Source organism: Populus trichocarpa, chromosome 3 (genome assembly GCF_000002775.5).
Source record: "Populus trichocarpa isolate Nisqually-1 chromosome 3, P.trichocarpa_v4.1, whole genome shotgun sequence".
NCBI classification, from domain to species: Eukaryota; Viridiplantae; Streptophyta; class Magnoliopsida; order Malpighiales; family Salicaceae; genus Populus; species Populus trichocarpa.
The window spans coordinates 4,349,247-4,367,141 of NC_037287.2; the positions used below are offsets into that span (position 1 = coordinate 4,349,247).

Sequence of the window (17,895 nt, forward strand, 5' to 3'; positions counted from 1 at the left end):
TGAGTGCCGTACCTCTCACAGACTTACAGAGGAATATGGACTTGAGAATAATAATAAACTTGCTTGATTTTAAGCTCGATAGTTGCCATTAAGACATTTTATCAAATAAAACAGGCAAGAAGAAGAACATGGATGCGGAAGGTCAAAACAGAGAATGTGATAGATTTACCTCAAAAGGAATGGAAAAAAAAAACAATTCTTTCTTGGTTTATTTTTTTATTGCATAAACTTTTTTTTTTTATCAAGAAAATCATATGAATTGAAAACGCATTTAAAACATTGGCATGCTATGTTATAATTGCATATTAAAGATGAGTTCGGAATGCGGTGCAAAATGTATTTCTAAAAATTTTAAATATTTTTTTACTTAAAATAAAATTTTTTTATATTTTCAAATCGTTTTGATATACTAATATTAAAAATAATTTTTTAAAAATAAAAAAAAACTTAATTTTAATACATTTATAAGCGAAAAAAATTTTAAACCTTCACTGCTACTACAATTTCAAACATGTTGGTCATGCAGATAAAAATATTTTTTAATTTTTTTTTAAAAAAATAATTGTTTTAGATAAAAATTTTTTTTACTCTTAATACTAACGAATCAAAATAAAAAAATACATAAAAAAATCTTAACTTAATATTTCTTGAAAAAATAAATTAAACCTGAAAAACAAACTCATGCTTTTAGTCACGGGATTGTTTATTAGTGGTTCGAAAGAAGGAAAAGGTTCAAAGCAAGCGTTTGGAATGTTGGTAATGAATGGGCTCGTTGGGGCCGAAAGTAGCGCTATCCACGGCAGCATGGTGCCACGCGCCAAAAATATGCATGCGACGCACCGTCCACTTTTTGTCGAAAGGAAAGATGGGGCGGCGGTGAAGTAGGTCCCATTAGCGGTTGAAGAATTAATCATGGGACCCATTCCCCAAAATTTAATCATCCCCCGCCTAACCATTGATTTTTGGTAGGCAATTACATAAGACTCCCTGTAAATAATAAATAAATAAATAAGTCAATGATAATATTTTTTTCTTACAGATTGACCGAGCAACGCAGTATTGAAGAAGATACACAGAAAATGAAGGGCATGGGTGTTTTATGTTTTAAAAATATTTAATTTTTTTATTTATTATTTTAAATTAATATTTTTTAATATTTTTAGATTATTTTAATGTGCTGATATCAAAAATAATATTAAAAAAATAAAAAATATATATTATTTTAATGCATTTCTAAATAAAAAAATAATTTAAAAAATAATTACTACCACATTCTCAAACACGTCCTAAGAGATTGTACGGCGGATCAGGAGATGGTTAGTTCACCTAACACCACCATCCAAATTAAGGACCTAATTGCTATGATAGGAAGAGTTTAAGAGCTATTACGCAAATCTTTGAAGCTAAACAAAACGACTTCCTATGTATATAATATGCTCAAAGCACTATAGTCAACAAAAGACCAAGCTTCCTCACCAAATATTGCCCTTTTAACTTCATGGATTGTATCGAGTAAACCTATGAATTTAAATATATATATTTTTAATTTTATTGTCTAAACATTTTATAATTTCTTAATAAAATGCGTGCTTGGATATATATATATATATATATTAATCATTTTTGTTAGATCCTCTCACGTTTACAAACCACATGATCAAACCGTCAAAGAAAAACTATAGCCACTATTATTGCATGCCTAGTGATGGTTCGGTTTTTTTAAGTGGCAAGGGATTTACGGAAGCAATGCAATCTAACATCCCGTTTGTTTTTATATTTTAAAAATATTTTTAAAAGTTTTAATTTTTTTTTGCTTTAAATTAATGTTTTTTTTGATAATTTTAGAACGTTTTGATGTGTTGATATCAAAAATAATTTTTTTAAATATATTTTTAAATAAAAAACAATTTAAAAAATAACTTCTATCACAATACGAAAACAAGCTAGATTTGTTGTAGCTGTGAAAAGCTTTGAGCATGTCGTTATTTACGCATGAGCTATGAGTGTTTGAAAGTATAGTTACATTTGGTTTTTTAAATGTTTTTTACTCGGGAATGCATCAAAATAATATATTTTTATTATTTTTTAAAAATTATTTTTAATATTAGCGTATCAAATAAAAAATAAAAAAAATTAATTTTTTTTTAAAATATTTTTAAAATAAAAAAAAAAAAACGATATTAATCGAGTTTGCATCTAAGTATTATTTTCAGAAATTAAGATACTGAAATTATAAAAATTAAAGTTGATTGATACAATCCCTAAATTTCAAACACCCTGGAAAAGAGAGAGTAAAATTCCCCCACATAGATGCCCTTGTCTGATCATCCCCTGTCACTTCATCGTCAGAGTCCCCAGATAGCTACAATCTCACTTCTGGCTGCACAAGAATGATGAGATTCCATGGCTGCCCATTTGAGTTGCTGACCATAGACATAAATCTGCATTTAGCTGTCCATTTAAATTTTTAAATATGTAGAAATTAACTGAGCTTATATTTTTTTATTTAATACATATATCTAGTCATCTCGGACAATATTCTTGAGACCACTGTTTGTTTTGGAGCATCTCTGATAAAGGGGTGCGTGCCTGCGCACGTGGTCCTTGTTCGTACTTATTCTTTATTATAGTAGTAATTATTTTTTAAAATTTTTTTATTTAAAAATATATTCAAATATATATATTTTTTTTAAAAAAATTATTTTTGACATAGTATGTTAAATAAATCTAAAAATATATAAAAAATGAAATATTTTTAAATTTTTTCAAATATATTTTATATATAGAAAATATTTAAAATATCATAGAATTAATTTTAATACATAAAATTAAATTATCTTTTGACTGGATCTACCCGTATCCTTGATATTCAAAGCTAATTAGAATATAATATAAAATAATGTAAGATAAGAACAAATTCACTTCCCTCATAATCGAAAAAGAAAAGGAATTAATACAATCATAGCTCCTTAATTCAAGTCAAGAGCGTACAAACTTGAATTCAAAGTTAATGAACACAAGCTGCTTCGTTAATGTTTAATTGAATATTACTTTTAATAATAAATATTAGGGTTGAGTAAGAAAACTGAAAAATTAATTAAATCAAGAAAATTAAAAAAAATAACCGAATCGTGAAAAAAACAGATTAAAATTTTGAAAAAACCGACCAGTTCGATTTTATAAACCTGAAACTGAAAAAACTGAATCGAAAAAAACCAGAAAAAACCGAGCCAAAACCGAAAAAACTGAGTCAAAACCGAAAAAACCGAGCCAAATCGAAAAAATTGAACAGAACAGAAACCTGTCGGTTTGAACCGGTTTTGATTTTTTTTTAAAATTTTGATTTGATTATTCTTTTTAATAAAAACCGAACCGAACCGAAAATAAACCACTCTAATAAATATATTTCAATTAACTAGAAAATGGCATCCATTTTTCTTCATCCTAAAAAAAAAATAAAAGAACTCTTAATCAAACTTTCTCTTACCAAAAGAAAAAAGAAAAAAGAAAAAAACAATTGCTTTTTTTAATTCCCTTTTACAGTTTACTTCCCTCTCTTTTCTTATTTTTATTTAATAAAGTAAAATAAGAAATAAAAAGGGACAGGCAGTCTTTGTCAAACACCCTTTTTGAACGCTCCGGTAACTTTCGTTTTTAATGTTCAATGAAAATATATTTGCTTTGAAAAATAACAAATTAATATTTTTTATAATTTTAATAGGTTGATTTAAAAAAATTAAAAAATTATTTTAAAATATTAAAAAAACACTCTTGAAAAGCTTTTTACACCCAAAGAGCATAAAACGAGAGAAGGGAGGAAAGCTAGAGACACACACACACATTGCTCTCTGAGATCCCTTTGCCTTCTTTCCCAATCGAACAGGCATCCGTTTTAGGTGAAATTGAGCTGTCTTTTCGATCCAATTCAAATGGGTAATCCATGATCTCTCTCAACCATTCTATCATTCTCTCTCTCTCTCTTTTTAACGTCTCCTTCAATTATTATTATTATCTACCGGATTGGTGTCTTCTCGGTTCAATTTGTAACTGTTCTTTCGGTTTCTTACTTGCTTGTTGCTGTTAAATTTGTTGAATTTAGTTACCGTGCGACTTTTTATTATTAGATGAATGAATTTGATTCACTTTTTGCGGCTCTTAAGATATGTTGTGATTGCAGATTGATAATTATCAATTTTCGGGTATTTATGGAGTTTGGATCATGATTTTACTTTGAGGCAAATGTGGATAAGAGAAGAGGATTTTGAGATCTTGATTTTTTTTTTATTTGAGGATGAATTTGAAAAGAGTTTACTACTTTTGAGGACTAAATTAAAGTGAGTTTTTTATATTCAAATGATTTGAATTTGAATAAGAAATTGCCATTTCATACACAATTGTGACTCTGTTTTTTTTTTTTTTTCCTCTCCCCTCTTTGTCTTCTTTTTCTTGCCGAATGAACCAAGGACTGATAAATGTTTTGAACTATGTACATGTTTGGTGATGTGGTTGAAAGTGCTTTTCTTTTAAAAAAATAACAATCAAATTGATGCTTCTTAGGTGATTTTCAATGGTTTTTGACGTCCTCGTATAAAAAAAAATCGAAAATCACCTAAGAAAGCAATCTATTTGATGCCTTTTAAGACAATAAGTCTTTTGAAAAGCACCCCAACCGCAGTGCCAAATAGTCCCTAAGTGGTTTCTAATGGGGTATAAGTATGACTTTAAGTGTGAAAACCTCAGCCTATGACTTTAAGGATTCTCCGTTTTGAATTGTATGAAGATTCATGTATTCTATTTCTGTTATCATTAGTTTGTATGGGAAACTCGCACAGATCGATATGGCATGGAACTTTTGAGCTGTTAGTTGTTTTAAAGGTTATATTGCTTATGTATTTACTGTAAGATATGTAATCTGTAATCTTTAATTTGTGCTCCAAAACTAATTCGTGTAATGTTTGATTTTCAGAAAAGAGCGATGGTTGCTGTTCTACTCACCTTATTGATGGAGATGGTATGTTTAATGATACTGGATTAGAACAATTAATCAAGGAAGTGAGATTGGGCGAATGTGGATTGTCATATGCTATAGTCTCCATTATGGGCCCACAAAGTAGTGGTATGAACCTTTTTCGTTCATTGATGAGTTAACCTTTTGTTTATTTCTCTCTGGTTGTCCTTATTTTTGTCTGATTAAAAGATTTTCATTCCGTGATCTGATTTGCCAAATCGCTTTGCACTAGAAGCTAGAACAGTATGATTTATCCTGTAAAGAAGGTAAGAGAAAGTTTTGATTATGAGACTCAGTGCTGCACTTTTTGGAATGTAGTCAACCTGGAATAATTAACAGCATAGCTGGTATATTTAATGCGAATTTGAATGTTGTTCTATCTAGTTTTATCAAGCTGTCCCTGGTTTTAGTTCAATTCAAGTTCCACCACCTTTCCAGTTTTATTGGCTAATAATTTACACCTGTTATTAATGGCCCATGTTGCCTGAAGAGTTTTACATTGTTTTCTTTGGACTGGACAGGGAAGAGCACTTTGTTGAATCATTTGTTTGGTACCAGCTTTAGAGAGATGGATGCTTTTAAAGGAAGGCACGTTCTTGCATTGCTCTCTCCAATTTGATTTTCTTTTATTGCACTTTTTCCTTGAACATGAAAAACTTTCTGGAATTGCTAAAGCCTGATAGGTTCCATTTATTTTCAGGTCTCAAACCACTAAGGGAATTTGGTTGGCAAGATGTGCTGGTATTGAACCCTGTACTCTTGTAATGGATTTGGAGGGAACTGATGGAAGAGAACGTGGAGAGGTGCCTTTATTATCATTTTTGAAATAACTTCACTTGCATTTCTCCCTCCCTCCCTCTTTCCCTATAGCACCATTTAAAGTTTTCTGGGGTTTTCAGTTTTCTGTAATCTTTTTATACCTTGTTTAAATTGTAAATTCATTTTGTATTACACAAATGCAGCCATGTTCTAAAACTGGTTATATTATATTACCCTCTTAGATACTCAGCTCTCCATTCCTCTGCTCTATATTCATGAAACTTTTTTCAGTATAGAATGAGTAAATTAATTCTCAAAAATTTGCAGTGAACTTCTGAATGCAAAAATCAGTAGAGTATGCACTTTTAACCTAAAACATGCTTTGGCTGACAACAATACCTTTTTGGTCATGAACACATCCTTGAGCTGCCTTCTTTGAATTTTTTTGAAGATTTATGCACATATGATCCCTCCAGTAGTCTACCAGAATGGTTTGTCAGTTATGGTTAGGGTTGTAATTGTATTGGCTGCATTTAGATATATAATTTGGAGTTGTTTGATTAAGATTTTATCGATGTAGATTTGGAAATGCTGAGCATTACATTAGTGAAATTATTTTATATCAAACCTCGTCGGATGTAAGTGAACAATCCTCTAGTCAAGGGTCAAAGAAATGGGCAGGAGGGAGATTGTCTTTTTGTTGAATGTTAGCAAAACCTGCCCAATATATTGACTTCCATTGAGAGAAATAGCACATTAAAGGGTCTTTCCTGAAAGAGAGTTTTTTCTTCTCAAGAAACACTAAATGAAACAGTATATTGTTGTTTGCTTTCTCTTATCTAGTGTTCTTCTCTTCATTTTTAGGATGATACAGCATTTGAGAAACAGAGTGCCCTTTTTGCCCTTGCTGTCTCAGATATAGTATTGATTAACATGTAAGATCTCTATCTTGCACTGGACATAAATTCTTCATGTTTCTTATAATGTTTAGGTTTTCCATAATTTGTATACATAACCTTTCTAAGAAATATTTATCTAGGTGGTGTCACGATATTGGTCGTGAGCAAGCTGCAAATAAGCCTCTTTTAAAGACTGTATTTCAGGTAACCTTGCTTGTGTTGTCTGCAAACCTTCAATATGGATTTTATGAAGTTCCCATGGTTTTGGAACTTGATGGGTTTGTTTGCTCTCAGGTCATGATGCGATTATTCAGTCCACGCAAAACAACTTTGATGTTTGTCATACGTGACAAAACAAGGGTGTGTTTCTCTCCTTCATGCTAGTTAATGTTGTGGCTTGACTGTGCTTTTACTTGTATCCATTATGTTGATCTTTGGTTGTTTACAGACACCATTGGAGAATTTAGAACCTGTTCTAAGAGAGGACATTCAGAAGGTAAATAAAACCATGCTTTCCTTATTTACTGAATTATGGTATTGTCTTTAACCTTTTTTCTTCTATGTAATTGCAGATATGGGACTCTGTTCCCAAGCCAGAAGCTCACAAGGAAACTCGATTGAGTGAATTCTTTAATGTGAGATGTCATGCTTTTGTCTGAACTTGTTTTTGAAATGTCCTTTTCTAGAAGGGAGAGATGTGGAACATTGATATTTGACTTTGCAACATTTCTGATAAATGATGGCCAGGTTGAAGTTGTTGCTCTTTCTAGTTATGAAGAAAAAGAAGAGCAATTCAAGGAGCAGGTAGAGAAAATATGTTTCTTGCTGTTTGTGTTGCATGCAAATTAGATGGATGTTAGTATCCAGTCATTCCATTTTAAAGTCCTTGCATTTCAAAGTTTAAATGTATCACACTATAGCCTACCATCTGGATTCTAGTTTGTGATCTAAACATTGAGCTGGAACTTAGCTAGCATACCTTTGTTATTTGATAGACTTCTTCTTGTCAATGAAGGTTGCTAGTTTGAGACAGCGATTTTTCCATTCTATTGCACCTGGTGGGCTCGCTGGAGATCGTAGGGGTGTAGTTCCTGCTTCAGGTTTCTCTTTCAGTGCACAGGAAATCTGGAAAGTTATTAAGGAAAATAAGGACCTTGACCTTCCTGCCCACAAGGTAATTTGGTGAATATTTATTTAGCAGAGGATTAGAGTAAGTACATCCACATTTTATTAATGCCATATGTGACCCCAATAATCCTTTCCACAAGGTAATTTCGTGAATATTTACTTAACACAGACATGGAACAAGTACATCCGTATTTTGTTAATGCCATTTTCAACCCCCATATTCTTGCAGGTTATGGTTGCTACTGTACGCTGTGAAGAAATTGCCAACGAAAAATATGGTAGTTTTGTTGCAAATGAGGTATAGGCTTTTAAAGTATTCTGTCATCCTTTCTTTTCTTATTTCCACTTCTTATCTTGATCTTATCCTTAGTGGGAGCATTGACACTGAGAAAATATGGTTTATTATCTCCCACAGAAGTGGTGTCAAATGGAAGAGGCTGTAGAATCTGGTCCAGTCTCTGGCTTTGGAAAGAAGCTTAGTGCAATTCTAAATATTAGTTTGTCTGAGTAAGTGTTTTCCTTGTGCAATATGTAAATTTACAGTGGCTCTGCTACTGATGTGTTCCGGTGTAGGGTTAGCATACAGCTTTAGAAACTGCCTTAAGCTTTGGCAGATATGATGTAACTTGGGTGAAGAACTGAAAGCTATATCTCTATTTTTGCAAGGTTTTATATGCCGGTGGCTTTGTGCTTAGTTCCACATGTATCATCCAACAAGAGGGTATTAGAAATTTAGAAGCATTGTTAGATTCTAAGGGAATTTATTTTCATTAGAATCCTAATAAAAGTGGTGAACAAGATGACTACTGCACGGGTTCATACTCTAATAAAGCTGATTAGATTATTTTTCTGGTTGATGAAGGGATGGTTGGGTTGACTTCTTGATTATAACAGATCAGATTTCATACCTTGTTATTATCTGTTGCTTTCAGAATTTCTTTTTCCCTTACCACAACAACTTGTTTTAAGCTGGCCCTTCCACTTTTTATGCGCCATGAAATAGAGTTTCTTATGATTCTAGGTAGATCTGCTTCATCTTTGGTTGCATCGTTAACTCAATTTTCTCTACTTTGTCATTATCTGGGAACCTTTTATTCAGTACTAGTTCTATGGCTTAAGATATGCATTGAAAACCTTGTTGATTTGGTTATCATAAATAATGGCCTTTTTAATTCTAGGTATGATGCCGAAGCTATTTATTTTGACGAAGGAGTAAGATCTGCAAAGCGAAAGCAGCTTGAGGAAAAATTGCTCCAAGTAATCAGTCTCTAAAGAGTTTTTCTTTTTTTCTTTTAAAATTTTATGGTAGTTGTTTTGATTGATGAAAAACTGAGATATTGCCATAAAATTGAGAACTTAGGATATTGAAGTACAGTCAATGCCTGTCCATTTGGAACTAAAAGCATGTCAATATTTAGGCTACTAATTCTTTTGATTTGTGTATAAACTATTAACATGATCATTTTACAGTCCAGAAAAGTGGCCACCAATAGTCACATTAATATGGAATTAGAATCAAACTAATTTATGTTAATACTCAGTTAATTTGAGTTGTATATTTGAATGTATGGACAACCTTGAATGCATAAGCATGTGACTGCATAGGGATCAACAGAGGTGGCTGGATGAGTTCTTACGGCTTGATATCAAACCTTTTATGTGATTCCTCTCTTGTACGGGTGTGTTTGGTTTAGCTTTTGTGGTTGAGGTTGTGGTAGGGTACAACCCATTTATGCACAAAACTCAACCATAAAAGCTAATTTTTCTTGCTTTTTGTGGCTTTTTTAGTGGGTCCCACACCCAACCTCAACCTCCACCTCAAATACAAACACACACTTGCATTCAACCCAACAAACTCAAGCTAGTTGGCAGAGAGGCTTGTGTATCATGTCAAGTTATTCTTTATGGCAGTGAGAATTGTTTGCACATAAGAAGATTAGATGTATGAAATACAAAGTATGATCTGTAAGTGATTGGTAAGAAGGTGGAAATGCACCTGATTGAGGATAGGTTGAGGGAGTGCATTTTGAGATGGTCTGGTCATGCATAGATCTACGGATGCATTGGTGGAGAACATTGATTGACTGCGTGTACTTGGAGTAAAGAAGGGGTGGGATGGAAATGTGGGCTGAAATGGTGAAAGAAGATATAGTATTAAAATATATTAAAGCATGTTTGTGCTCATAACATAATGGATATTAGTTTCCTTATTGGCCACTCAATTCATGTGCTCTGAGGATTGTATTTGCAGAGTGCTGTTTTTGGATTTCTATCTTCTGCAGCTTATTTGTAGCAGTTTCAACTGTTTTCTTATGTTTGATATCAAATTTATGAATAATTAATCTGGTTAGCTGTCTTCTTGTGCTTTGTAGCTTGTCCAACCAGCACATCAATCCATGTTGGGTCATATAAGGTCTGGAACTCTTGAAAAATTCAAGGAAGCATTTGATAAAGCTTTGAATGCAGGAGAAGGGTTCTCTTTGGCTGCTCAAACTTGCACTCAGTCTTACATGGCTCAATTTGATGAATGGTGTGCAGGTATGATTACATGACTTAAATACATTTTGCCATTTCATTATTAGCTTTGATGATGTAGAAAAACAAGGCTTAGAAAACAAAGCTGTCAAACAAGTGGAAAGAAACTTTATCACACTTTATTCTTAGGGGAAAATAATATCGAATTGCTGTTGCATGATTAAAAGCACAAGGGTAATATGAGCAGCCTTTTGTTTAATCAGCTATGTAACTAATATGAGAGTATTGAAAAACTAGCTATACTGTCTGGGCTCAATAAAGTATATCTTCTCTTTGAAATACTATAATCACAGATGCTGTCATTGAACAAGCAAACTGGGACACATCTAAAGTGCGGGATAAGCTACGTCGTGATATAGATGCACATATTGCTTCTGTCCATGCTGCCAAACTCTCTGAACTTACTTTGTCATTCGAGGTACAATTTTTCTATGATTATCCTTTCTTGCTTCTGTGTGTGCCAGCTTCATTTTCTAATTGTCTTCAAGTGAAGATAAGTTAAAACTAATATGGAAAAATGCTCAAGGAATATGGTTGTGCTTGAAGTTTTGTCTTTGCAGGTCAACAATTAAAATGATTGTCGTATTGTTTCACGCATTCTGGATTTTATATGTTGTGAAATCTTGTTAGACACCGATATCTTATCAATAAAGTTGGGTGTGGTGAATGACAATGGTCACATGGTTTGGACTTGCTCACAAAAGAAACTCAATGTCTATATATGTGTGCTAAACAAATTTTCTTGACCTGCAGGCAAAACTAAATGCGGCATTATCAGGGCCTGTTGAAGCTCTTTTAGATGGAGCTAATAGTGAGACATGGTCAGCCATAAAGAAACTTCTGCTGCGTGAGACAGAATCAGCTGTTGCTGGGTTCTGTAATGCAATCTTTGGTTTTGACATGGATGAACAATCTAAGGACAAATTAATTGCAAGTCTGGAGAATTATGGAAGAGGTGTCGTTGAGGCAAAAGCAAGAGAAGAATCTGGAAGGGTCCTGATCCGTATGAAAGACAGGTAACAACCCATTGCAATTTTTCAACTAAGTTATTTGTTTTGTTTCATATCCATCTTATGGAGAGTGAATGTAAACTTTGCAAGCAGGTTTTCAATGTTGTTTAGCCATGACTCTGATTCAATGCCACGAATTTGGACCGGAAAGGAGGACATTCGAGCAATTACCAAAACTGCACGCTCTGCAGTATGATCAATACATATTTCAACAAATGTTGATTCTCAAGTTTTGTTTTGAATATGGATCTCAACTAATTTCATTTGTTAAACTTTGCCAGTCTTTGAAGTTGTTATCTGTAATGGCTGCAATCCGTCTGGATGATGATGTTGACAGTATTGAGACTACACTATCGTCTGCTTTGATGGATGCAAAGAACAATGCTGCTGTTAAAGACAGAAGTATCATACCATTTGACCCACTGGCCTCGAACTCTTGGGAAAAGGTGACCTTTTCTTATTGCTGAGCTTTTTCCTGGTGTTTATGTTTACATATCTTCAAATTTGCTTGTTATTGTCATAGAAAGAGTATGTAATCAATAATTCAAGAAATGAATTTTGTGGACCTTATACTAGATCATTTTTCTAAGATCAATTCTCAAAAACTCCTGAAAGTTTTTTAGTTTATTTGCAACTCTTGTGAACTTTTTTATATCAGTTTACAGATGACATTTGCATGAATGAGGTCTGCCATTCTAAGTTAAGTGTTTGATCAATGAATCTCTTTAATTCTGCATTTCAAGAAGATGGTGGTGGAACTTGTGATAGTGGATCCCATAGATAGTGCACACATAGGCCTGTAGCTATGAATAGGTCTGTCATGCTGGTGCAGATGCTATATGTCAGATGTCTACAAATGCATTTCTCTTTGATAAATTAATTGGGAATTGCCTGATGGATATTTTAAGTACATACTGGCACCGTAGTATCGAGTGATCATTGCTTAAGACCTCTCCCTTGATTTTGCACGCACTGATACCATTGGACTCTTCTTTACTTACCACAAAGCACCTTTTATACTTGCAACTGGTTTTGCTACTGCAGATTCCATCCTCAAGGACATTGATCACACCTGTCCAGTGCAAATCTTTGTGGAGGCAATTCAAGACAGAGACAGAGTACACTGTTACCCAGGCCATTTCTGCACAGGTATGGTATCCTTGCATATCATTAGGTTTGCAAATTTATTTTATGTTTTCACAGTTGTCTTTAGATTATGATTGTCAACATAGAGATGGAACATAATGTACACCTTTTTTGCATTTTCATGTTTGCTAAGCTGTGCTTGGGATAAGGCATGTCCAAAGAAATAAAACTTGAGAACCTAGTCCTGACTGGTCAGTTGCATGAAATGCTGTACATTTAGTGATATCTGGTTCTTAAGAGTGCAGATTATCAAGTTTTTATAAGATGACAACATTTTACAGGATGTGGCAGGTGCAGTGGCACAAAAATATGACTAGGCTTCATCTCACGGCCTTAGATAACTGTATGAATATCACTATTAAAGTGTTCCCACCATATCGAGCAATTTAATGGCTTTACATTTGGTGTTGCAGTCAAAACCCTTATGCTGTGGCATTGAGTGTTTTATGTGCTGTAAATGTTATATTGCTAATTCTTGGAATTTGATTATTGTGCTATTATAGTTGAGATAAATGGGTAAATGGCTCTATCAAATATCTGCTGTTTCTGGTAGTTTACACGCACGCGCGCATACTCATTTACACATCTGTGTGTGGATGCTTTGTTAATCTATTCACTTTTTCAATTTTCAGGAAGCCCACAAACGTAATAACAACTGGTTACCACCCCCATGGGCAATCCTCGCCTTGGTTGTGTTAGGATTTAATGAGTTTATGACACTTTTGAGGTAACATGGTCGTGGAATTAGATATTTTTGGTGACAGATTATATCCCTTGTTTGCTGATATTATTTATTTTGGCATTCTTTACTGTTGCAGAAATCCTTTGTATTTGGGTGTCATCTTTGTAGGTTTTCTACTCATTAAAGCCTTATGGGTGCAGTTAGACATTTCAGGCGAATTCCGCAATGGTGCTGTAAGTGTCAAACCGCAATCTCATAGTTTGGTTCTGATTTTCCACGCATGTCTTGCTTTTGACAAGCTCCTTTTGCCCTTGAAACTATACCACCAAAGTCTCCATACTGACTTTTAAAAGTTTTGCACTTGTTCAAATTACTCGTTGAGTATGCTTTCTAAACTCCCTCCCTGTCTGCATGTTCACAGCTTCCGGGGCTTCTTTCCTTATCTTCAAAGTTCGTTCCCACTATCATGAATCTTCTCAAAAGACTAGCAGAAGAGGGGCAGAAACCTGCGACTGCAGATCCTCAGAGAAATGCAACAAAAAGTTTTCAGAATGGATCAAGCTCTTTTAGTGATTCCTCATCAAGCGCTTCCTCTGGTGTTACGTCACCAAAACAAGGGACCGAGTACTCGAACACCTTGAAAGATGACTAGGTGGGGGGAACAGCTGTCTTGTTGGAAAAGCATTTTAGTTTCTCTGTTTGAAGATGCCAGCATTCTGCACGCATTGTGGTGGGTTGCATGTGTATGGTCCACGATTTTGAACTCTTGCAAGCATGTGAGAAGAACAGATATTTGAAGGCATTAATTTTTGTGTAAGTGCCGCATACAGGAGGGTGCTGGTTTATTGTGAGAAAGCCCCCATTGAATAGTTCTTCGTGTATCAACCCTAGGTGTTACTTTTGTTTGTTTATTTTTCGGGGACAAGCTACATCTTATCTAAACATTGGTCGTGGTTGATTCTACTGGCTCGTATTCAATCTTGTCTTTGTGAGAATTGTGACGCTGTTTCTGTTTGGCTTGTATCTTTTGCACTCTGTGTTTCTTCTTCGCTCTATTTCAGAGGAGGGAAAAAGAAAGAAAGAAGGGCATTGGGTTTTGGAACAGGAAATGCAATTGATGATGATTGCTTTTATTTTATTTCTTGGTTGTCAAAGGGCTTAATAATATATCAATGGCGGATGCAGGGCATGAAGTTTGGAGGGGCAGGATGTGATATATATATATATATATATATATATATATATATATATCCATTAATTGCTTCCTTAATTTCTGTTCCTCATCGGCTCAAAGACAGCCGGCAAGATTGTTTATTATTATTATTATTTGACTCGTTTTTTCATGATCAAGATTCAAGACAGACATGATCATGCATGGAGACTGGTTCCCGTTAGTGGCAGGCAGGCAGACTGTCCTACAAATGTGAATTCAATAAATCTCACCAGGCAGTGGGCTACAATGATTGTGACATGCAGACCAATAAGGGCATAAATCTCATTTAAGAAAATAATCACAAGAAATTTATTAATGGTGGTTCACCTAAGCTAATAAATAAAAAGAATAAAAATTAAATTTAATATAAAATAAAATGAACTAAAATATTAAAAGATGTAATTGAAAATTTTTTTTATCAAGAGAATAATATAAAATATTGAGGAATGTAATTGAAAAAAATAACTTAATTAAGAGAATGATTAAAAAAAAAATATAACAATCAAAAGAATAAGAACTAGATTTGAAAGGAAAATAAAAATAAATGAGGGTTAAATAGAAAGAAAATATCAATTTTATGGATTATTTAAAATAAAAAAATTGTAATAAAAAGAACAGAGATCAAATCTTAAAAAAAATAAAAATTAAAAGATTGTTTTGAAAATATATCAAGAAGAAGAGATGAAAGAAGGGAGGCAAAAGAGACTTGGTAATTAAAACACCCAACCTTTTTTTTAAATAAATTAATATTTTATATATTGCTAAATACTAAATTGTTCTTGATCAGACTTGGTAATTACAAAAAAAAAAAAAACAAAAAGGCAAAAAAACCCTTGACCCATGTCAAAGACAATCTCAATTCAAGGGCATTGCAGTAATTTTATTGTGTATTTGAAATGAAAAAAAAAGTGCCCTTTCCTGCCAGTTCATTATTTTTTTAAATCCAAATGGCATATTAGTTATTTTATTGTGTAAATAAATAGAAAAAATTGGAATGTAGAATTTTAAAATAAAAAAAGAAATGTTTTTTGGAAAATTAAAAAAAAAAACAAGGTGACAGTGAAGCACCATAAACTTTTTCAATTCTTTTAGTATAATTGAAGAATGAATTTGGAAGAAGAAAAAAAGAAAAGTAGAATTAAAAAAAAAGATTTGAGAAATTAAAAAAAAAACTAAAGTGTTGTTCATATGAATAATAAAGCATCATAAACTTTCTTAATTGTTTTAGTAGAGAGAATAATAACTTAATAAAATTGATTTTTGATTTTAGAAGTTATTTTTTACAATAATTTATGATAAAAATAAGTTAAGGTGGCTAATAATTTTAACTTAGAATTTTTAATATATTTAGTGAAAATTTACTCGAAACAACTTTATAGGTGAAGGAAAGTAGTATAAGTTAAAAGGCCAATAATTTTAACTTAGAATTTTAATTTGGTTTCGTAATAAGTTTTTCTTTTATTAAAGTCAAAAGTTAATTTTAATGAAATATATTTATGATTTTGCTATGAGCAAAATTTAAAAAGCAATTGAAATCAATTTTCAAAATCATGTGATAGTAACCTTTATCAATATCATGATTAAGAGTTTATTTGAGATGATTTATGAAAAATAACTTTTGAATGGAATCATAATCTAAAATCAAAGTTGTTTTTTCATAAATAATTTATAATAAAAATAAGTTAAATGACTTTAAATTAGAATTATTTGTGATAAAGATAAAAAAAACTTTCTAAAAGAAATAATGTAATATAATTATATTATAAAGGTCTTGGCATTTCACTCTGAAATGCTAAGGTCTTTTTGACTTTGATTCTCAATATTTTTTTGAACTTTCTTGTTTTAAAAAAAACTATTAAAATTTAGTTTTGTTTTTTTTTTGTTTTTTTTCTAATTTCATCGTTCGATATTTAATTTACTAGGTATTGAATTTTATAATTTATTTTAATTTTTTTCTATGAGGTTATCACGATCTCATTACTTGAGTTGCGAGTTTTGCGGGTTAGCTACTTGATTTTTTTTGAGAAAAAAAAATATTGATGACTCACAACCTAGTAAACCACTCCATTGTGTAATGTTGAATTAGTAAGTGAGCAGCCCCAATCTATTTCAGTTTGCTAATGAAAGAGATAACTAGAAATGTGATAAGTACAATGATTTAGAAGATGGATACAAATTTGTAAGTGGATCACATTGTATCTTATTTTATATTTAAAAAAACAATTTGAATCTCTAATTAAGGACAATAATTTAAGCTGAATCTGATAAACACCGCATCAATCTGGATGGGTTGATATTTTATGGATAGTTACCATACTCGATGCAGTGAGGGCTAGGACCCTGCAAGGCTGATATATATATATATATATATATATATATAACCTAGCTTAAAAATATATGTTATTAAAAAAAAATTGTTAAATAAAAAAAATTAAAAGACCTAGCTACCCAACTCTAGCTCTTTTTATATGCCCATACCAAAAACTTCTTGTCTCTCCCTCTCTTCCATCATAACAAGGAAACCTAAACTCAAGATTCCTTTTTTTTTTCTTTCCATCATAACTTTTAAGTGTCTCTTTTTGCTTTTGTGTTGTATTATTGGCATTCTATTTTGTTTTTACATTTGCGTGGGTTGCTATTAATTTTAAATTTTGATTGAGTTTTTGTTACTTTGAGTGGAATTAAGGATGCCAATTTCATCAATTTTATCAATTTATGGTCTTGATCTTTATTGTTGTTTCTAATTTTGGATCTTGAATTCTTTTAATTAAGTTTGCCTATTTCATTTGATTTGATTTCAGGTTGAATCATGAACAAGACGACAAGAAGAATTGATTTTTTTTGAGAAAAAAAAAATATTGATGACTCACAACCTAGTGAACCAACTCCATTGTGTAATGTTGAATTAGTGAGTGAGCAGCCCCAACCTATTTCAGTTTGCAAAGAACTTGGATTCATTATTTAACAGTCTCCTACTAAAATTATAAGATCTAAACAAAAAATTATTGACATTGCTCATTTAGTTCAAGATCTAGGTAATCAACCTCAAATTTGGGAACACCTAGTTAATCAACAAGAAGAAACTTGAAGGGCATACATTATTTTAAGGCCATATCAATCTTTGATGTCTGAAAATCTGTTAACTGGTAAAAAACTCCCTTGTCAATTTCAATCTCATTAGTTCAAAAGTTTTTCTTGTCTTGAATATTTGGAGAAAAATACTGCGTTTTATTTTTCAAGTTATTTATTTGCAAGTAAACCAATAGGAAAGCCAAGATAAAAACACATTTATTGTTAAAGAATTTAGTTGTTAAAAAAAAGTTAATGATGATGAATGATGTGTTTTTTTTTTTACTCATAAGAAAAATGTTCAAATTCAGCTCATAAATTTATTGCGGATGCTTGGAGAACTTAATAAAATCAATCATGTTATATTGAGAAAGTAGTTGAGAGGCAAACTTCTCAAGAAATTATAAATAATTGATTGTGTATTAAAACCTCAATAGATATTGTTC

General features: G+C 32.1%; 1 protein-coding gene across 2 annotated transcripts; it reads left to right on the forward strand.

The window, feature by feature from the left end:
- The first annotated feature begins 3,767 nt into the window (after nt 1-3,767).
- Nucleotides 3,768-14,305, forward strand: LOC18096753 (protein ROOT HAIR DEFECTIVE 3). 2 transcript variants are annotated; one of them, XM_006385304.3, is made up of 23 exons: nt 3,768-3,933; nt 4,967-5,116; nt 5,530-5,596; nt 5,709-5,811; nt 6,632-6,702; nt 6,807-6,870; nt 6,961-7,026; nt 7,115-7,162; nt 7,239-7,301; nt 7,414-7,470; nt 7,682-7,840; nt 8,024-8,092; nt 8,210-8,301; nt 8,973-9,051; nt 10,167-10,332; nt 10,623-10,747; nt 11,083-11,345; nt 11,433-11,529; nt 11,621-11,785; nt 12,384-12,488; nt 13,118-13,212; nt 13,304-13,400; nt 13,589-14,305. In XM_006385304.3, the coding sequence occupies exons 1-23, from the start codon at nt 3,930-3,932 to the stop codon at nt 13,817-13,819; spliced, it is 2,436 nt and encodes an 811-aa protein (XP_006385366.2). In that variant the 5' UTR covers nt 3,768-3,929; the 3' UTR covers nt 13,820-14,305. The 2 variants fall into 2 exon arrangements, with proteins under 2 accessions (XP_006385366.2, XP_024453155.2); XM_024597387.2 differs by lacking the exon at nt 3,768-3,933 and adding an exon at nt 4,645-4,875.
- Nucleotides 14,306-17,895: the final 3,590 nt, after the last annotated feature.